Genomic DNA, 21949 nt, shown 5'->3' on the forward strand with positions numbered 1-21949 from the left:
CTTGTCGTTAGTTTTGTGCACTTGCTCAAAACTGGGAAGCCGTTTGTGTGTGGGCTTACTTTTGAGGCCCGGTTGGCCCATTTAATCTAATACTCTTATGTAGTTGCATTGGGATACTTAGAACTCGTCTCTGACAGCTGACAGCAAGCTGCAAACCTTGTCAAAGAGCTCTGGCCGTATAACTTAACCTATCATGTTTTAAATTTCACTTTGCCATGTGCTTATTTATTTTCTTTTTAATGGAAGCTTGTTTACTGCGAACTTGTTTACAAGTGACTTTGACGTCGGTCATGAATTCGCAGAAGATAACTGATTAATGTGCCTTGGATATTTTTCTATGAAAATTGTAAAGGTCACTGTGGAGCTGGGAAAATACGCTGAAAACCAACGACTTTCATCCTTCTGCCTATTACATAATTTTGCGGAAACGTGTGCAGCAGGCAGAAAGAGTCAACTACGACCCCATAAAGTACATATGCACATTCTGTCTTTTTGTCAATCCGGATATCATCGGTAAAATCGATCAAATTCGGTTTCGAAATCCAGCTCTTTGAGCATGTCTCGGAGCTAATTTAAGCTAGATAAATCAACCACGTTCCAGAGTATTTTAACTTTTTGCATAGCCGTTCCTCCCAGGCACTCTATAGTCTTGGGCTTTGGCATTTAAACACATCTGGTTACCATATAAATGCTTTCAAAATATCATAACGATCGGATAATACACACCGAAGTTAGTCAAGAACGAATTTCTCAAACTGTGTCACTAAGGGAAGAGCAAGCACATCCGCTGCTCAAATGGCGCAGCATGCGGCCTGGGTAGATGAAGAAGATGTTTATTTTAAGCCACAGTAACACAGTAAATGTGAAAACCAATTCTGATTTATGCTTCGCTGCGATTGAGCAACCTTTTCTGACTTTAACTTGGAACGACCGTCAACATTCCATTTCTCGCAGCAACGAGCACAGCGCCCTTTTATCTTGTATTTGAGCAATAATACTCCATTTCCTAATGGGTTTTTTTTCTCATACATGCAAGTCTGCAACCTGAGCTCGTCTATTGTTTTATCTGCATGCTAGGTCAAAAGTATCTATCCGAAAGTTCTCAAAACAACTTGGCAAAATGTGTAACAACTTAAATCAGATCTATTAGATCGATCCGATAATTCTGCAGCTGTGCGATGTGAGTTGAAGTCTTTTTATAAAGCTGATCCTTCTTATCCTTGTGTATGAATCCTAAGAAAATCTAACTTCAACAATTTGTATATCCTTTTAGAGTGTTTGGTAGGGTACACAGTGTATCTCCTAGCTCTACACTCCTGATGTCATGTATTATAAAATTAATCAAGAGGTCTTAACAAGTTATGTTTTGACGGACGTTGGGGCTCTTGAGACCTGGGCGATGGGTATCTTCCAGTCACGTGCTCTCGGTTATTGCAAATTAATGGGCCAAGAGTACGTATTGAAACATTCTGTGGTTCCAAGTGGCTGGCAATTGGCTTAGCTCTCAATTAGTTTGCGTATTGCTGACTTTGTATACTCAAGAGGGCAAAGTGGATTTTTGAAACCATTTTTGGTCGAAATTCCCATTGTCATCAAATCCACTTTGGCCAAGTTCACAGAAGCACGCACAAGAACAAGAACAAGAACACGCACACGCACACAGACTAATCAATTCGTCTGTGGACAGAGTTGGCTTTCTTTCCTTTCCGGCTGTAGGAGCCATGTCAAATTGCAGTGCTGGTTCTATAAACTGCTGCCAGCAGATGCTCAACAATTCCACACTTTCACTTAATGGCGGGGTCGCCGAGGGAAGCGGCGCCCAACCTTAGTGCACTTAACTGTGCACCTTTGTGGCATGTACATGCACATGCATATATATCTCTCTCTGTGTGTGTGTGTGTGTGTGTGGGTTTTGGAGTTTTTGGGCATTCGCAGTACCTTAAAATGTGGCACAATCATCGCATAGACTCTCTCAATCACATGTGGGAATTCAATTAAATGAACGGGCCGCAGCAAGTACAAAAGAGGCAGCTGTAAATGCTTAGATTTGCAGCAAAGTGCAACAACAACAACAACAACAACAACAGCAACAACGGCTGTGCGTAGCACTTTTGTTGCACTCGCAGGCCCACACACATATACAGAGAGAAGGGCATATATATGTGTTTATAAATAGATCCCAAAGCGTCCGGAAGTCACTTCCAGCTAACAACGGAAGTTGCAAACGTCTGCTGGTTGTTGTTATTGCTGCTCCTGCTGCTGTTGCTGCTGTTGTTGCTGCTGCTGCTGCTGCTGTTGTTGCTGCTGCTGCTGCTGGTGTGTTTTATAATCGCTTTTGAGTTGCGTACAAGCGACGGCAGCAACATGAGCCCGTCGCCAGCACCAGCACCAGCGTCAGCGTCAGCGCCAGCGCCGTTTGCCGTCTCGCCTGGCCAGCCAACAAGGCTCGGCTGTTATTCGTGTGCCCTTTACCGAGTCCTGGCTGCTGCTACTGCCACAGCTAGTGGCATGCTGTTTGGCTCCATGTTTAGTCATTGAGCAGTTCTTGAGCGCGTCGCACGTTGACGGCAACAGACCGACAGCAGTTCTCTTAAAAGTCAGTGCTTTTGTTTTTGGCGCGCATTTTTAATTCACTTTTAAAGTAGCTACATTTTTATTCTTGTGCTCCTTTTTTTCTGTACATATATATACATATATATATAATTATATTTTTTTTGAGTGCTCAAATCAAATTCAGAAATAAAACGCAACTGCAACTGGGTCCGGAGAGCTGCACAAAATGCGTGATCATCCAGCAGTGCCCAATGTGTTTCGAGTGGCCTCCTCGCACAGTATAAACAGCATGGGCGTAACGGCCACGCCTCGCAACAATAGCAAGCAGCAACAGCAAATGCAACAACAGATTGGCAACAACAACACTGAATTGGGCAAGAGCAACAGCTACGAGCAACAGCAACAGCAACAGCAGCAGCAACCAGCACAGATGGAACTACAACCGCAACAGCAATTAGCTAAGCATCAGTTAACCACCAGCGCATCCATTGAGCAGACCCGTCAATCCGTGCAGCCACAGCAATCGCCATACGCAACGCTGCCACGCGGCGGACAGCAGCGACGCGCACAGCAGCAACATCTGCAGCAGCAGCAGCAGCAACATATGCAGACTGGTGTCATCAACACCATTTCCGGCAGCATTCCAGCAACTGGCTTTTCATCGCTGGCGGGCAGCTTCAGCGACTTGCAGCTTAACAATCTAAACCATAACAACATCAGCTGCAGCAGCAACAATAATGATAGACGACAGCAACAGCACCAACAGCACCAACAGCAACAGCAGCAGCAGCAGCGACAGGTGTCTTCGCTGGGCACCTACAAAACTGCCGAGCAACAGCAGCAGCGGAGAGCGACAACTGGCGCCGGCGGCGCCAACTTGGATGTCCAGAGCGGACTCAGCAACATGGTTAACGCCAATGTCAGTGGCACTTTTCTATGGCTATTGACACCTGTTGCGGCTAGGTAAGTGTCATGGCATTTGACTTTTATTGCTCTGAAAACTGTTTAACAAAATTAAGTAACAAATGGCATGCACATATATTTTTATGTGCTTCACTAATTGTTCCCTAATTGAACTCCTTCCCGAAATGGGTTGAGGTTTTTTTGTTGAAATTTCAACATTGACTTTATATTTTAATATAATTTTTATGAAACTTCGCATTTTACTGCATTTTTAATACGGAGCAAGGTTATAGCTTTAAAGGTGATCTAAGTAACAATGTAACTATTGAAAATGGTCTCAAAATGTGAGTATATGAAAGTAGTACAAAAATAGGCATAAATCAGTGGAAATATAAAAAAATACATATGCCACTTAACGAAAACATGTTGAGCAACTGGGCCCAGGAAATCTCCGTGTATGGCAGACCCAGACTAGAGATTATTACTTTTCTTTAATTCTTGTGTGTTCTCAATACTAAAAATGTATTTCATTATCATCCCATTGTGGAATATTAAATTGGAATAAAATATAATATAAAATAATATATTTACTTGAAAATATTAAATTTTTTATACATCATTTGTTATTTAATGCTGGTTTTGGCGACCTTTCCATTTATGAACATTATTTAGCTAAGGTCCGAGATTTAATTTGGTAAAATCATAAATGAAATACAATTTTGCTGTTGAAAGCGCCACGTCAAAGAGTAAAATAATTGTCCTGGAAACGGTTGCCGTGGCACAACCGAAAAATTTCGGAGAAATATATGCATAAAAAATATTTGTTTTTAATTTTTAATGTAAATAAATTAAAGCCCGCACCTCAAGCCTGCTCAATAAATATTTAAAATTTTTAATAATATAATATATACATAAACAATATTATATATATATATAAAATAATAATAATACAATAATACATAATAATTTTTTTTGCTCTTCGTAATTTTTCCATTTTATAAATTATCCGCTTAGACTAATTTCGTAATATTAAAAATATGCATTAAAAACTTGCTTAGTTAGGCCATAAGTTAGACTAAGTCATGCAAATCGGAAACTTGTGCGTCCATTGTGACCTAGTGTGGACATACAAGTAATTGGCATCTGATTTTTGATTTTTTGTGTCCGAGTTGAGTTGTAGTTTTTTTTGTAAAGGGGCTCTAGTGCTCTCCTTTTGGGGGAACACGTAGCGAACGATATGCTCTTTTTACACTTAAACGATTTCATTCATCCTTCACTCATAAGCTGGATATAAGAGAGTATGACAAAATTTTGCATATATGTGTTTCAAGCGAATGAAAATAGCTTCAATCCGAGTAAATATTGATGTGGACAACGATTTCTTTGCGTATTACCTACGGACTTAAAATTTTGTTTTATGTTTAAAAAAAGAAAATTTCCATTAAAGCATCGATTTTGAGGAGATCTTTAAGGAACTATAAGAGCTGTAATTATAAAATTTGGTATGTATGTATAATTATATTATTTAAAGTAAGCAATAGAGAGTACAATTCTCTTGGGTTGCTTCTCTTCTTAGTTACATAGCCTTACCCTTGGTTAACATTTGAAGGCAATGCTTTTGCCCTGGAAATATCATATGGATAATTAACATATGACAAATGATTTGTTGCAATCGTTAAATGTCGTTTCAAATGTTAGTTTGTTTTTCAATGAACCAGTTGATAATTTTCAGAGATGAGAACCAAATAAAAAACAATAACAGTTTTTCGCTTAAGTATTAATTAATTTGTTGTGACCACTATCTCAAGCTTTCGCCCATATTCCACCCAGGGCGGCGAAATAAATTTGCACAAAGCGCTTCGAGAATGATTTATAAATTGCAAAAGAAAAAACTGTTACACACATATGTACACACACCGTTTAAAAAAATCTTGAAATTTGCGCTTTATTCCATTGTGAAGTACATTGAAATAAAGTTGAATAAAGTTACGATTGCCGCAGGGCTATTTAATTTCTGGCTTAACACTTATTAAATTCAAAAACAATTTTTCGATTTGTAAGGTTGAAATTCCTTGCAGTCCCACAACTTTGTCAAGCGAAAAGACGAAGGACAGGAATACTTATAAAGCGGTTGCCAAAGTATGGCAAATATGACAAGAATTGTTTGGGTGCAAACTGAAGAAACCGAAATCCAAATTGAGATTGTCATTGCGTTGAAGGAGTGTAGCCGAGCTGAGTTGCCAACTTTTCGAAATTAAGCACAAAAATTTGTGTTCCTAAATGTGAAATGTAAAATGTGGAGGCGGAAGAAGAGGGTTGGTTTTGGGTACAAAAAGTAGATGCTGCTCAAGCAAATGATGAAGGCGACTGCGCCCACAGTCACTGCAAATAGTTTGCGAACAAATTAAGCCCACTTTGCAGTGATTTGTGTCGCTAACACAATTATTTGTCAGCGGCAAGGGCGACGAGCAGGAACGCAGCCTGGACCCCACGATGTTAGGATGTCTATGCCTGTGGCTGAGACTTTTCCTTTTGCGCCACAGACAGTGCAGCTGACGTCTTCAGCTCCAGCTCCAGCTTTGGCTCTGTTCGATGCTGCCCCCCTCTGTCCGCCGCTGCGCTGCCCTCTCCTGTTTCTTTCTTCTGTACTGTTTAGTCCCTCAATCTTGTTGCTGTTTATTGCCGTGTTGTTGTTGCTGCTGTGTTGAGCACGTGGAAATACGTGCAAAATACACGCTGCGTTCCTTGCCGCCATCAGCGGATGTGTGAGAGCAGGTGATGTGAAGGGAGGTGAGGTGAAGAGCCGATGCTCCAGTTGGCTGACAAATGTCAAAAGGCAATACATACGTGCATGTGGCCAAGCATATATATGTATATGCATATATTTGTATTTACATACAATATATACATACATACTACATACATATATATGAATATTACTGAATAAGTAGAGCTTTGCATCGACTTTCCTCGAGAGACTTCTAAGGCTTCAAGCTGGACTGATTGAAGCGTCACGATTTAATATCACATGACAAATACACGTTTTTATTAAATCTGTGAAAAAGGAAATTGTCGAAGGCCAAACATTATGATATGTCATTATTTTACATATCTTGACTGGGAAATATATGCAAATTCTCATTTAATCAAATTAAATATGTTTAATTCGCGTACATTCGCATCGTTTAAGTGCATTCATGAGTGCCTTTTTGGCTCGCATTGCTCTATTAGTCACATATATTTTCTGCTGGCAAGGCTTGATCCGGGGCTGCTCCCTCCACCCCCTTTAATATGATATTTGTGCGCATTTTTTTAAGCCAACAATTTGCGAGACATTTATTTGCATATCAGCCAGGATGTCGCTGGAAGCCCATTCGCTTTTTGTGTTCACCTTCCTTTGGCATTTGTGCTTCGCGTCGCGGTTTCTTTATACCCAGCGCGCATCACTTACATGTGGCATTTCAGTTATATCCGGTAAAAGGTGGCAATTGCGCGAGGTCTGACTTCTAAATGAAGGTAGCTTTGTGACAAAAAAGGAATTATTCGGGGCTCCAAAAAAAATCACTTCAAAGTTGTTAAGCAGTTGACAATGCTGTAGAGATACCCTGTACCCAGCTGCATGCTGTCGTAGACTACATTTCTATTGACTTAAATATACTAGCAGTTGTTAACCGGCGTTGACCGGCGCTGCTCTTCTTTGTGATCTAACTAGATTGATGAAAAGGTGACTTAAATTTGGTATTATTATAACCGCCAAATGAAATAAACATTTCCCCGATTTAACGTGCGGGTAGATTTTTCACAAGCGATTGCGATGCAAATTCATTTATTGCAGGAGTGGGATTTTCCAGAAAGATTGAAAAAGGGCAACTACTGAGATAAATTCAGCTTTCCAGCTTTAACGGTGTGCTGTATTCAACTGGTCAGCTAGTTATTCAGGACAAACATTTTTCGACTAAGCTAGCTGCGTCTAATTTTGAGACTATTGCTGCTAGAAATAAATGATTGAGATCTCGCATGGCATAAAATACACTTTTCGATAAATATATTTCTGAATGTGTACGAATGTATGTTAAGTATATTTGAAACTGAAGGATAATCATAGCAAATGTAGAAGATATGTATATATAATACAGAAAATATAGCAGGCATCTATAATAGAATGTTTGTAACGGTAACTGAGCGATGGCTTCAGGGTATCTTCCAGTCGGGCGCTTTCTAGACTAGAGCACTCTTAATTGTTCTATCAAATATTCAGAATGACAATATCGATGAAAAATAAAATTAATTGTGCAAACCCGTATACATATATGTTGTTCGCTGGCAAATTTTATTTTAGAATAGACCAAACATGCAAATTTCCACTGAAACAGTAGCGACCGCACGTTTAAGCCAGCTCTGTGTTCAAAAAGATAAAAGGAAGCATTTTAAGTCGCTGCCAACCCATCCCACTCCAGCCAATGCAATTACCGCCTGTTAATAGAGAAGGACCTTCAAAGCAAATTTATGAAGTTTTCGTACCCAGTGTAATTGCAACATTTGCAGCACCTCCGGGCTAAAAGCGCTGTTTGAGGAATTAAAAGTCCTCAAGTTCTCCTCCTTTAAATCAAAACCGATGAGGTTGTTAAGTGAAAATACTGCGATTTGTATCAGTTAAAAAGAATTCAGCAATCCACCTGAATAGAAAGTTGCTTAAACTATTCACTTATATTTCGAGAATTTTAATTCAATACCCCCTTTGAAATGACGATAATAGATTAAAATAAACACACTCATCCCAAATTGATAATATAAGTACATTTCACTGAATCGGTTTGCTATTAACTTATTCAGTTGTAAAAACCTGCCCTAAAAAGTATGCTTTAATTATTTCAGCGAGACTTGCGCGAAAGTTAAAATGGAAATTAGTATTTTAGGTATTCGAACGCTATGCCATGGCGGAAATATTTAGCATGCCCATTTGTTCATTTCATTCGTTGCTGCTAACGACACAGATATCAGATATTTTTAATCAGCATTCAGACATGAAAACTCACACGCACACACCATCCCACACACACATGATGGCTCTTCTATATAATATTACAGGGCGCACAGGCTGTGTGTGTATGCATGTGTATTCGTGTGTGTGTGTGTGTGTGTGGGGTAGGCGTGCCGCCTTCATTTGGAACATGCACAGACTGCAACTTAGACTTGGCATCATTTACAGCATTTCGGTGGCAATTGTTATCGCCGCCCTGGCCGGTCCCCAGTGGCTTTTTACGGAGGAGAAGCTGCCCAATGCTAACTATAATGGCACCGCCAACTTTAATGCACTGGACGATGGCGCCTATGTAACGAAATATACCAAGTCTAGCCTCTGGATACTGTGCACAACGCTGCCAGGTGAGTGAAAGTGCGTGGATTAAATGAGAACAAATGCGTGCGGCAATGACATTGCGCATACGTCATGTGGTCCAGGCAAGATTTTGGCTGTCATTGGGCGTTAATAAGGTGACAAGGAACAACTAAATGAATACAAACACAAACACACACACGCACACACACACATAGACACAGAAACAGACACCACAACAATGCAGTCTATCATCCCGTCAGTTAGTGAGTCAGTCAATCAATCAAGCACACAAATAAACCGAACAACTGCCTCCAATTAGCGCCAGTCGCTGGCAACTGAACTGATTTATTTGGTTGACAGCGCTGCCATCCGAAACTTATCCAATAGCTGCCATGCATGTCATGTACTTCTCTACGTAATTATGTATACATATATTTTTTTCTGTTTTTGTTTCTGTTAACAAAGTGAATATTGGTTTTGCGTCCGTTCGTCAGCTCATATGAATTTCAAATTTTCGAAATATGCTCGCGTATCGCGTGTCACAAAAAGCGTTTGGTAAAAATATTTCGCTTCTATCCATCGAACAGCAAATGAAAAAAATCACTATACATATATCTAGTTTAGTATTATTCTTATTATTATTATTGTGATTATTATTATTATAATTATGATTATCATTACTGTTTTTATTTTTATTATTATCATTATTATTATTTTGATTTATATTATTATTATTTTTCTTATTATTATTATTATTATTATTATTATTATTTTTATTATTATTATTATTATTATTATTATTATTATTATTATTATTATTATTATTATTATTATTATCATTATTAATATTATTATTATTATTATAATTATTATTATTATTATTATTATTATTATTATTATTATTATTATTATTATTATTATTATTATTATTATTATTATTATTATTATTATTATTATTATTATTATTATTATTATTATTATTATTATTATTATTATTATTGTTCATTTTAATATTTTCCTTAAGCAGCTGCTTACATCCGACTGAAACGAGAGCAACTAAGTATATTTGTATTCTTACAGGTCTAGACGTGGACACATTCAACTGCGTCAAAATTGATTACTTCCCAAATGAAGGCTATCAACCTGACCCGCACGACTCAACGGCAGCCATACCCTGTAAGTAGTGCAAGAGATTTTCAAACTCTGGTGTATTTAGTTTTTAAATTATAATGTATGTATACCAGACTTTTGAATAATACAGAAAAATAATTGGAAGTACTTAATATGCACATTCGCCTTTATGGGATACCAGAACATCTCTTTCATTCATTCATTCACAAATCGGAAAGTGTAGGAAGTGGCAAAACATTGCGCTGTGATTCGCAAGCAGTTAAAGCGTACGGCACAAGTCATTTACATTTTGTGTTATATATATTTGATTGACATATGCAGGCATACAAATTGATTTTAATTGCGGGTTTATAAAATAAATATTTAATTTTAATATTGTTGAAGCATTTAATGACAATATAATTGCATTAAAGCAATTGATTTGTTGTACATTCCGATATCATAGCCTTTCGGTTCCCAGCCCCAGCCTGAATAGCATCAATTTGGATTTTTTTATTGTATTTTTTGATGAAATTTTAAGCGATTTCCACTTTCAATTCTCTTTTATTTTTATTTATTGTAGTTTTTCTTTTTTACCTTGAGATTGCAATTATATGTTTGCACAATAACAACAATCTCAAATATTTCATTGATTCGCGACGTCAATTCGCAGCGAACAGCAAACTTGAAAATAATTTGAAAATCGCTGCGGGTGACAATTTTTTGCTTTGTAACAAACTATTAGATAGCAAAGTGCTTTCCTTTCACATCGTTCGACATTTTCCCATTAATTTTTTATTACGTTTATTTATATTTTAAAGCTGAGCCGCGGGCAAAAAACACACGGCCTAACCAAAGCTTTGACTTTTTTCATGCTATTCACGTTGATTGGGCTTGTTTAAAAGGGGCGAAGAAAGTTATTGATGTGGCAGGCAGCAGTTAGCATTTTTACTATATTTTTTAAAGGCATTAAATCTAACCAGATATTTTCGTTGATCTTAGAGAATTTAGGAGCTACAGACTAATTATATATCCAAGTTAAGTATATACATAGATTCTTTTTTGATATTTGATGGATATACCACGCATATTTAATATTTACACTAGTATGGGTCTTTTGAATGTTCCAAAAGATTTGGGAAATATTTATCACGTTAAATTGTTAATATTTATATTTAATATTTATGCATAACTAGATATATGTATAATATGTGGCTATGAATAAGAGTATAAACGTACTTTGGGCCATGGTTGAAGCATATTCCCTACTGATTCTTATAAGTTTTTCATTACTTTTGTCTATTTTACCTTTATTTAGATACGGTAACTAAGACCTGCCCCATCTTTCTGTCCGCCGGCATTTTGCTATTCATCAGCTTTATTATCTTTATGATACCCACGTGTTCGCATCAGAACAGTCTGTACTATTTTAGTGCCGGAATACTATTTATCGTTAGCGGTAAGTTAACATTGCAAAACTATGGTTTCTTTCTTCTTGAATAATGCTGGAGCTTTATTTATTACAAATTATACAATGTACATATTATTGTTAGCTTATAATATCAACTCATAATGTAGGGGCTTGGCCATTTCATAAATATACCATTGTTTTATGTTTATTTATTGTTTTAGGTAGAGTAGAAGTGATGTGTATTGTAGGTACATTATAGCTATATTCATACATAGCACATTAGTATGTCTGGGCAGATTCTATAGCGTGAGACTTACCAAGTCAACAGGATTTATTCATAGCAGCCTTATTCCGTCCGTACTCCTTCTCCTTTCTACTAGACATCTGGTTATTAAGGTGATCTACCAACTTCTCCAGGTACTTGACAGCCTGTTTTTTTATGGTTTGCCCGAACATTGGGATTCCACATTCACGCTCAGTGTCGCTCAGTCTCAGTCAATTGGTCTTATCCCATTCTGATGCATTTTGGCAGCGATCCATTATAGCTGAACCATATATCGCTAGATGTGGCAACGATTACTTTGAGTTTTTTGTTAGCGTTGAGTAATTAGCTCATCCTTGGTTGTCTTTGAAGACTGCCAACAACTTGAGTAAAAATCCCGAGGTACTTGTGAGATGTGCTATAAGCCAGTAATTCTTCATGAAAGAACAGACCAGGACACATTTACTTCCTGAGTGCATTGGTGACGCTGACGCAGTTCTTGAGCTTTAAACGGAATACTACATTATCAAAAAAAGAAATTTTTTAATATTAAAAGAACGGCACGCCGATGATTAAATATCCGATTATCACTTGGAAAAAGGCCAGAAGCCGGCTATGAGCTGAACCGGATCTCATTCGGAATTTCACATTGTTTTTATTGAACTGTACAACCGAACCGAGACGCAAATCGAGCTATATATTTTTCGAGATCGCCGCCTCAACTCCAGCAGAAATGTTCGATTATTATGTTTTCGTAGCCAGTTGCTTGTTTAACATTATTCATTTGCCCCGAGCGACGCCGGGTAATTGTCTTTTAATATGTATTTTTTTCTGTTTAATTATCCCAAAGGTCTGGTCATGCTCATTGGTTTGATAGCCTATATATCCATACTGAAGGCCGAGATCGGCTCCAAGCTACGACCACGCTCTACACTGCAGCCGGCGCTTATCAAGGTGACCTACGGCCAGAGTTTTTTTCTGTTCGTCTTTGGGTTCATTGCCACTGAGTTTGTCGGAGTGCTCAACATTTTCCTCTTCATTAATCTGCAGGAGTTTAGCTATTACAGCGTAAGTATTGCCGGGCGGCGGCCGCATCCGCTTCGGTAATTATGCATAACTTGGAAATGGGCTATTACATTTCCTTTCGACCCCCACTTCCGGATGAAAGCGGCGAGGCAAAAGCCGCAACGAAATTAATTCCATGCAGTTCTTGGACGCAGTACTTAGTTAGGTGTCAGGATTGACTGCCTCGGTCAGCAATTATGGCCACTGTCAATCTTTCAACAATTATTTCATTACGACCCCAAAACACAGGTGATAAAAATGATTAGCAGTAGATAATTACAATAGTTAATCTATATTTAAACGTTTCATATATACCAGTTAAACTAAATTTAAAATATATATAAAAATAGCTAAAGAGGACAGCCATCTGCGGGCTGCAGAAAATTAAAGATTCTTGCGTACATTTTCGACCAATTGTTAAATAAAATGGTATCCGAAGTTGGTACATTTTTGTTTTGTAATCTTTTTAACTTTTTGCTGATGGATTTAGTTGGCTGTATATTTGTATATTTTGATGTAAAAACTCATTTTTCGGGCGATTACTAATAGGTAGGTTAAAGTAAGCCGAAATATGTTGAGTTGCTGTAATATATAAACCTGGGGTCGGATATAATTCTTTCTGCATGCTACAAACATATGCGTTAATAATTATACTCATTCCCACTACTGCGTGCCATCGAAAAGAGAGAACAGAGTATTGCGCAGTCGGCAACAACCGATTTGTCTTCTCGTAATACTTAATTCATTATGCAGATTTTTTTTTAATTCACACTCCTTGATTTTAAGCAGCGCCTACCTTGCTTCAGTGTGGCCGACATACAAGCCAGGTGCAAGGAGGGGCAGGGGGAGCATGTCCTAAGCCATTCGTATAAGCGATATAAGCAGCCGGGCACTGCAGCTGCTGCATCCCAGGAGACACCTCCGATGCCATTGCATGGCCAACGGGAGCAACAGCAGCCATCTGGCCACCAACAGCATCCGCGCCAAATGGCGCTGCGGTCGAGCAATGGACGATTGCATCAGGTGCACGATGCGGGACGTGGTCCCAGCCAGACGCAAACTCTACCTGCCGGCTATGCGTGCCGCAAACATCCAAATGCTGGCGGCTCCAATTTGAACCTCTATCTTCACAACGATCTGGAGCGTCGGTAAGTAGGCAGCCACAGAATCGTTTGCCACGGGGAGAACAGCTAATGCCATTGGGCCTCGCCTTACAGCTTCTACTTTGAGAAGCCGGCGGTTTCAAAGTGCAATGTGCATTCCCGCAGCTTTGCCAAGTCCTTGAATGAGCTGTGCATGGAGCCAGCTTTGCCGGCACCGGCACCACCGCCACCAGCAGCAACGTTTGCCGATCTGCCCCAGGAGTTTCCGCTGACGCGCTCCGTTTCGACCACGACGGACATTTACACGCCACCCTCGGTGCAGCCGCAGCGCAAGCAGCGACGCAACATGGCCACCAACACCCAGACTCCATATGATGACGAGGAGGAGCAAACGGCACGCCTATGCGGCCTGAAGCGCGGCCTGCGCAAGACCAAAGACGAGCTGTTCCAGGAGTTCTGCAAGCGCGCTGGCATGCGCAGCAAGCCTAAGAATATTTACTACATTCCCAGCGAGGAGGCGGATGATGCGCCCCCGTCCCAGGAGCCTCAGCCGCTGCGACGCAGCTACGAGGAGAGCCACAAGAGCAACCACAACGATGATGACGACGATGACGATGGCGATGATCATGGATTTCGACAGTTTCGCTCTGGTCCTACCTTGGACGAAGATCATCTATATGTCGTCGGGGGTAAGTGGCAAATACATTTGTATATAATTACCACCAAGCATACAAAAGATAGTCTTCAAATCGACCAAAAATTGGTCGAGCGATTTTCTGTTGCGACAAAGTTTACGTGCTTGCGTGATTACGTCCATTTATTACCTATGTTACCCAACTTTTCCCTGGCTAAAATGATTTAGTAAACTTAGTAAACGCTGATCAAAAGAGAAAATTTCATTATTTTTGTAAAGTTAATTTTTTTTAATTATAATCTTATTATTGCTTTTTCTTTGTAAACAATAAGCAATTGAATTTAAAAAATTTTTTACAAATTTTTAGTTTAAGCTATGGTTGAACCACCGACCTGCCGCTTATTAGTTCGACTCAGTTTTTTTCGTTGAATTCTTGACATCACTTTTTTACTAATCTTCCGCTCGTGAATACATTAAAATTTGTTCGTTTTATTTAAGTCTCTGGGCGTTGCATTTTTCAAACCCATCTCAAATGTAGATAGAGTCGGCAGACAGGTTTTTGCATAAAAAAAAGTTTTGCTTTTTAAGATATCTTCAGCAATTTCAGGTTCCTTTTTTTCTTGTTACGATTTAGTAACTAATTTATTTGCTGTTATTCCCAATATTATTAAGTTTTCACATCTATATTAAGGGGTAGATCCTGTCAAATAAGACTAAAAGCCGGAAGACCAGAAAAGTCAAAGAAGAATGAGAGATATTTTTATATAGTTAGCTGGGCTTTTCAAATGGGTTTCTATCTGTTGTTGCGTAGATATTAAGAATAAATTTTAAAGAAATTAATACACATTTTCGACTGCTCTACAGATCAAGCCCAGCTTGTGCTTCCCCGCCGCGTGTCCATGTGTGTGGATCCAATGCTGCCACCGTTGATGCAAACGCAGCAATTGCGCAAACTCAACTCAAATCTGTCGCTGCACACACCACAGTCGGACGCATGGCCCTGGCCGATGCAGCAGCGCCTGGCGTCGGAGCATGGCCAGAGCCGGACGCTGCCGCGGTGCTTCCTGCGTCAGCCGGCAGGCAGCCAGGACAGCCTGGGCTCGCTGCAGAGCAGCTACAGTGCCAGCCAACAGCGCTTCTCGCAGCTGATGCACCAGCACCAGCAGCAGTTGCACCAGCAGAACCGCTATCTATCCACGCTGACGCTGCCACGACCTTGCGACGAGGCACAGCTCAAGCCGCAGCCGGCGGTGCACTGGCCAACGGCCATACCTTCCTCGCCATCCAATTACGCCACCGGCTACCCACTTCCGCAGCCGATATACGCACCCGCTATTGCCGTGCCGGTGTCGAGCGCTGTCGCTGCATCTCATCCGCCCAAATTCCAGCGCGCCTACGCCTTCGACGACGCTCAGCGCCGTGCCAGCTTTGCCGTCAACGAGGGGTATGATCTTGACGAAATTGAGCGCGAACGCAGACGCTCTCATGCGAGTCTCTTCGGTGGTCCTGGCATGCCGCAGACGAGGGAGCAGTATGATCTCATTAATGGCACCGCAGTTTAAGGCCAGGATGAGTTTAGGACAACTGGTATATGTAGGTTGGAGGTTGAAGACGATCGGACAGCATCTATCTATACTCCACGCAAATAAATGTTTCCCTAAGCTTTAGAGAATCGCCATAAAATGAAAAGCTTCAGATTCAGAAATTTTTGTTTTGTTTTTTCATATTTAAAACAAACATTTTCTGCTTTTTCTAGCAAAAATATTTCTTTATTTTAGAAAATTTTTTTTTTTTAAAAAACTTTTTGCTTCTTAGATATTTTCTTCTACATTTTTGAAAGTTTACAAATGGTTTTTAGAAATGTTTATTAAAATTTTTACATTTTTTGGAGAAGCTAGCCTGTTTTTCTGAGTGTATGCTCGTTGGAAAACACCGACAATACTCTAGTCAACTAGAATGACATTTAAATCAAGGCTGCAATCGTCAGGAAATCATTTTAGGGGATTCGGCTTATGGCTCGGAATAATGCCTCGCCCTAAAGCTGGTTTCTTTAGTCTGGTCTTCTACGTCTGTGAATCTGGGATTGGATTCGAAACTTAGTTCACCTCATTTTTGACAATTTATTAACTACAATATTAATTAATTTTGCAAAATTTTGGTTTGCCTCAGATTAACGTTCGACTCTTTTCTATGCAACTAATCTTATAAAAGGCCTGGTTCATGGTCAATAAAACTTTCGAATTCCACCAGGCCCGGTTAAAGCCGGTCTTGCAGCCTTGTTTTAAATACTCTAGACAGTTTTTTAGACTCTCTGAATATATAAAATCAACTAATTGCGATAAATAAGCATTCTAAATTGAACGAAATTTAGGCTCGTGGACCGAACTTTAATGCCAAACCATTCGGTCCAAAAAGTGAAGAAATCCAGCGACAATTTGATCTACTATACTTTAACTGACAACATATGATGACTTTTAATAATTTCAAAATAATACTCATAAAAAAAAAAACGAACGAGGTAAAAAAAACGTAATTCAGCCAAGATTTGTTTATTTTTGTGAGAACAACTATTTATTTGGACAGTTACGAATAAAAAAAAGTTCTATATTCAAGAATATAACCAAACCTAATTTATCTTAGCCTACCTCTTATTTTATATTGAATTTCCTCCACCCGAAGGATACTGAATTTTTCTGTTTATAGTTAATTGTTTATAAGCCTACTACTTCGACTTACTATATTTAATATGATAAGGTATTTATATGTATATTAAGATCTTTGGACATACTGACATAATTTTGGAGGAGCCGAGCTAAAAAGAGTTACTAACTTATCAAGAATATAAACTATATAGTATATGTATGCACGAGTGTATCAAGCTTTATTGTATTGACGGGGCTGGACTGGGGGCGATAGCTTTGCTAGTCAGGATCGCAGCGACACATCTGCGAGCGCGTCCAGCAAAGCAATCGTCGCGTCGCCGTATCATCACAGATTCACGCGTTTCCAGAACTCCAGGCTATGTGACAGGGCCGAGGGACTTGAGGATGCATGCGATGCGGATGAGGCATTGCTTACCAGCTGCGCGTACACCTCACGCATGGCAGTGGGACGATTGTCTAGGCTGCTGCCCAGATTGCTTCCCAGGTTGCTGCCCAGGCTGCTTGAATTGGCCGTTGTGTTGCCAACATCGCTTAGCGCGTCCAGCAGACCCAGAAGGTTCGGACCCCCAGCATGAGCTGGAGCCACCTCCGTGCGGCTGCTTGGCGCTGTGTGCGGCCGCTGGGCCAGAGCAGTGGGTGGGCAGGTCGAATTCAGTATACTTGTGGGTGCACTCCAAGGACGCGATGGTGGCTTCATGTTAGGCTTTGGCAAGGCATCTGCTCGTGTCGAGGCCTGTGCTTCGGCATGGGTGCCAAAAAGCTGATTCATTCTGGCCATGGAACGCTGCAATTTGCGACTGGCGGGCGGCGTTATCGCCTCATCGCCGCCATCCCCACCACTGCTCAGCCTATCCATGTCTGCCAGCGAGGTGAGCGTGCCGCTGCTTAGCAGATCAGCTTCCAGCTCAGCGCCGAGCTGCGATTCGGCGGTCATCAGCTGCAGGCTGGCGGGCTGGGAAACGCGCGCCAACGTCGCCTCCACGCGGCTCAGCAGATGTTGTGTCTCGTGCTGCACCTGGTCGGCCAGCATTTTGTTTGCCATCGCTGGCAGCTCCAGCTCCAGTTCCAATTGCGGAGCCGCCGCTGCTGCTGCTGGCAGCACTGGGTGTGAGGTAGCCTGTAGCTCCGAGAAGAGTTTGCGCCTGGCCACGGCAATGGCATTGGTGAACTGATAACTATCCTGATCCAGCTCGGAGCCACTGTAAACGGGTGATGCCACTGGCGGAATCACCGTGTTCAGCTGCACATCCTCGCGCCGTATGCGTCGCTGCCACTCCCGAAAGCTGTCCAATGTGCGATGGATCTGCTGGCGCTCGCGGGCACAGCTAGCGCGAATATTGAGCTTCTGTTTTTGGGCGCGCGCACGCTCCAGATAGCCCAGGAAGCTCTGCTCCAGCAGATCGCTCTCCTGCTCCAGCTGTAGCATGCGGTTTCTGCAGATTGATGGATCAATTAGTAAGCTGCATGCGAAGCATTCGGTGGGGTGTACCTACTTGGCGCTAAGCAGCGCTTCATTGAAGCTGGGCACGACTTGTGGGCGTGCATCCGCAATGGTGTGCTTACTCTGGCCATTGGTGTTGGTGGCAACGCTGTTTAGCTGCGGTCTGGGTGGCTCAACAGCAGCAGCGGGAGCGGGCGGAGCTGCGCCAGTTGAGGGCGCAGCTAAGCCCAGCACACTATGTGGAAACGACGCGGATATTGTCCTTGCTGTTGACGCAGGCGGTACTGGTGGCGATTTACATTTGGGTTTACTTAATGCGGACGGTAGACGACAGACATCGTTGTTGGTCTCCGCGTCGGTCCACACCGGCTGGATGCGTGCTGTCTGCTCGGCTGCCAACTCCGTTTGCTGTATCTTCTCGGCCAGCAGCTGGTGATGGGCCTCGTAGTGCTCCAGCAGCCGAAATATCTTGTGCACTAGCTCACGTGCTTCCGAGGAGTGCGAGTCACGCTCCACATGCCGGCACAGCGTCTGCAATGGATGTTAATTAAGGATGAGGGGAAATTAGGATCGAGCTGGTGGGCAACACTCACGCGCCAGGAGCTCTGCCTGCGACTCAGGCGCATCAGTTCGGCGTGATGACGCAGTTTCACATCAAAGAGCTCATCCAGGCGCTGCTTTTGCTGTTCCAGTGCTTTGTTCAGCGACAGTTCAACACGCTCCAGAAAGATGTGACCACTATGGCTGTGCAGCATCTCAAAGATCCATTGCTCATAGCTACGTGACGGTGATGCTTTAGTAGCGGGTGCCGGGGCGGGTACTGCAGCTGCAACTGGGACTGGAGCTGGAGCTGGAGCTGGAGCTGGAGTCGTCTGGCTGGCGGCATCTTTCAAACATTGCTGTATGTGATCCGTGTTGGTGGTAATGTGCCGCTGGCGCAATCGCCTCGTTTGGGTGGCGACCGTCTGCATTGTGCATGGTGCTGACAGTATTTGGGTTTGGCTGGAGGTGTCCCGATGCTGCTGTTGCTGCTGTTGCTTCTGGCACTGCATGCCTTCCTGCACGCCCATATAGTGGCCATGGGAGAAGCCCTCGCGATAGCCCAGCTTGAAGCCCTTGTGCCTGCCCACGGCGTACTCTTGCTCCATGGCCAGATTGAGCACATTGCTCAGCGTTTGTACACACCCGGCGAGCTCGCCCACCAGCGCCTCCAGCCGGTCCAGCGTTATGTACATGCAATCCTGGGGCTGATGCGTCTGCTGCTGGAATTTCTGCAGAGCCTGCTGCACCATGGCCAGGCTGGCCACCTGCTCCGCATGCAAGTGCGGCAGCTTTGGCACTGATGGCGAATCCGCCGGCAATTGTATGGGCCCCACCGGGGACAGCACTGTGTTGCCATCCTGTCTCGCCACCTGCGTCTCATGCTGCTGCGTCAGCTCTGGTAGCTGTATGGCCGTCTGTCCAGGTCCCAGCGTTTGTCCAGTAACTAGCAGACGCTCGCGCTCAAGTATCTCCTGCTGCAGCAGCTGCTCAAACGCTTTGAAGGGGATGATTTCGACAGGTGGCGCACAGGATTTACAGAGTGCATCCATGTAGTGCATCAGCTGGGATAGCTGCTGCTCGACGCCATTCAGCGACTGCGAGACGCGTGGTCCAATGAACACAGTGCGTCCGTCGGCGGCCACAACCAGCTCCTCGGTCTGGTACAGGTGGCTGTTGTCACCATCTGGAGAACTTTGCACACATGCCGCCGGCTCTGTTTGCGTGGCCTCTGTCCTGCTCTCCCATGCCCTATGTGTCATTGTGCTTTCGTTGACCTGTGTCAAATCCGTGCGACGCGAATCCCCCAGAGTTTTGAGCAGCGCCAGCAGCAGCGACTGCTTCGGTTTGCCATAAGTCTGAAGTAACGTCTGCCCGAACTGAACCGGCGTTTCCCTGTGCTCGCCCAGCACCGCAGTGAGCACTTGCTGCAGCTCTTCCTGGTTAAATCGGAACTCGGCCCGACCCTCGAAATCGGGCAGCGTATGGCGATGCGGCATCTCGCTGCAGAAAACGGAGAGCGTGTAATGGAAGTTCTGCTCATAGAGAAACTCCGCGACGAGCGTGTGCAGCGCCAGCGCTATGGGCGACAGGAGCAGGCAATTCTGTTGCTGGCTCATCTGTGCAGCGGTCGCTGACGCCTTGCTCAGCAGCTGGCCTGGCAGCAAAATGGGGGTATTAATGCGCTGATGCTCTACCGAAAAACGAATGCCACTTACCCAGCGAGGTGCTGTTGAAGGTGTTGATGAGATCCATGCGCAGATGCGCATGCATCTTGCCCTCGATGCCCTCTTGCGCCATCCACTGGCGAAATTCTCGCTCGAAGTCTTGCTGCGACAGTTGCGCCAAATGCTCTAGCTGCAGTCGAAGCTTCGCGGTCTCCTCGTCAGTGGTGCCGGAGCTGGAGCCGGAGCCAGGAGTGGTGGCGGCAGCTGTGGCATTGCCGGCAGCGGTGGCATCGCCTGTAGCTGCAGCAGGAGCAGGGCCAGCGCAAAAGGTAACATTTCCAGCAGCAGTAGTGGCAGCAGCTGGTTTTACATGGATCTTCTCCGGCTGTTTGCCAGCTATTGCCGTCTGCGGCTTAGCTCTGTCATTGATGGGCTTTGACAACGGACGCGCTGTTGGCGGCGCCGGCGCCGGAGACGGCGTTCGTCTCCTTGGTACTGCAGCTCTCTTCTGCTGCGCCTGCGCTTCTCTCTCCTTTCTGGCCGCCTCGTGCTTGCGCTCGCGTTCGCATTGCTGTGGCTGTGGCTGGCGCTGTCTCAGTCTGATTAACTCTTCTTCTTTGCTGCGCTGCCTAACGGTTGTCAGTCGAGTGCTTCCGGCAGCGCTCGTCGCAGCAGCAGCAGTTGGCTTTTGCTTTGTTTTCATTCCGTTTCGAATTTGAACACTTGCAATTTTGTGCGCATCGGTAGAAGTTTTAGTTTCAGCTTTAGATTTTCGCTATAGCTTCAATCACAATAATTTTTTATTTATTTGTGCATATTTTATATGTTTTACTTGTTTCTGTGTTGCTCTTGTTCTCGCTCTCTTTGTAAATGTTGTTGTTTTATACTGCGATGTTGCCGGCACAGCCAGCGCTTGGTAAATAGTTTTGGGCGCTGCACCAAGCTGCAGCCACCACCGTCAAGTGGCAACCTTTGACAGCAGCGGCAGCGCTGCCTGCGTCGCAGGACGCGAAATGGTCAACTGCAGGCGGTCAACCGGAACGTGGCAGGTGCAGGAGCAGTCGATAATCAGTCTAGCGGTTTTCCAGTTGCTCATTGCAAGACTTGTTAGAATACATACGTACGTACATACATGTATGCTTCAACGAAATACACAAACATTTTGTGCACATTCAATCAAACATTTTACTAACACATTCGGCTTACAAATTGTTAAACATATCCTGTCATCAATATTGTTTTTCTTCTGCATATACATA

General features: G+C 42.9%; 2 protein-coding genes across 3 annotated transcripts; one reads left to right on the forward strand and one right to left on the reverse strand.

Annotated features, from left to right (window-relative positions):
• Positions 1–2740: 2740 nt before the first annotated feature.
• On the forward strand, positions 2741–16084 carry stg1 (stargazin-like protein). Its single transcript, XM_064699122.1, has 8 exons — positions 2741–3516; positions 8666–8841; positions 9875–9970; positions 11223–11363; positions 12428–12645; positions 13432–13790; positions 13860–14434; positions 15244–16084. The coding sequence occupies exons 1-8, from the start codon at positions 2780–2782 to the stop codon at positions 15939–15941; spliced, it is 3000 nt and encodes a 999-aa protein (XP_064555192.1). The 5' UTR covers positions 2741–2779; the 3' UTR covers positions 15942–16084.
• An 872-nt stretch (positions 16085–16956) lies between these two features.
• On the reverse strand, positions 16957–21945 carry unc (uncoordinated). 2 transcript variants are annotated; one of them, XM_064699102.1, is made up of 4 exons: positions 20742–21945; positions 19077–20680; positions 18536–19014; positions 16957–18475 (listed from the first exon to the last, which is right to left on the reverse strand). In XM_064699102.1, the coding sequence occupies exons 1-4, from the start codon at positions 21391–21393 to the stop codon at positions 17368–17370; spliced, it is 3843 nt and encodes a 1280-aa protein (XP_064555172.1). In that variant the 5' UTR covers positions 21394–21945; the 3' UTR covers positions 16957–17367. The 2 variants fall into 2 exon arrangements, with proteins under 2 accessions (XP_064555172.1, XP_064555177.1); XM_064699107.1 differs by having other exon boundaries at positions 16958–18475; positions 19077–20675; positions 20742–20921.
• Between the last annotated feature and the right edge of the window lie 4 nt (positions 21946–21949).

The sequence above is a fragment of the Drosophila montana genome, unplaced genomic scaffold, assembly GCF_035044405.1.
Source record: "Drosophila montana isolate Dmon_TW-CO22-7 unplaced genomic scaffold, ASM3504440v1 contig_1624_1, whole genome shotgun sequence".
In the NCBI taxonomy this organism is placed as follows: domain Eukaryota; kingdom Metazoa; phylum Arthropoda; class Insecta; order Diptera; family Drosophilidae; genus Drosophila; species Drosophila montana.

Excerpts from the sequence above, each read along its gene's own strand:
- unc (XM_064699102.1), bottom strand. The coding sequence starts at position 21,393 with ATGAAAACAAAGCAAAAGCCAACTGCTGCTGCTGCGACGAGCGCTGCC. Across the intron at positions 19,015-19,076 it reads GCAGGCAGAGCTCCTGGCGC|ACGCTGTGCCGGCATGTGGA; the intron begins GTGAGTGTTGCC and ends CATCCATTGCAG. Across the intron at positions 18,476-18,535 it reads GAAGCGCTGCTTAGCGCCAA|AAACCGCATGCTACAGCTGG; the intron begins GTAGGTACACCC and ends ATCAATCTGCAG.
- stg1 (XM_064699122.1), top strand. The coding sequence starts at position 2,780 with ATGCGTGATCATCCAGCAGTGCCCAATGTGTTTCGAGTGGCCTCCTCG. Across the intron at positions 11,364-12,427 it reads AATACTATTTATCGTTAGCG|GTCTGGTCATGCTCATTGGT; the intron begins GTAAGTTAACAT and ends ATTATCCCAAAG. Across the intron at positions 12,646-13,431 it reads AGGAGTTTAGCTATTACAGC|CGCCTACCTTGCTTCAGTGT; the intron begins GTAAGTATTGCC and ends GATTTTAAGCAG.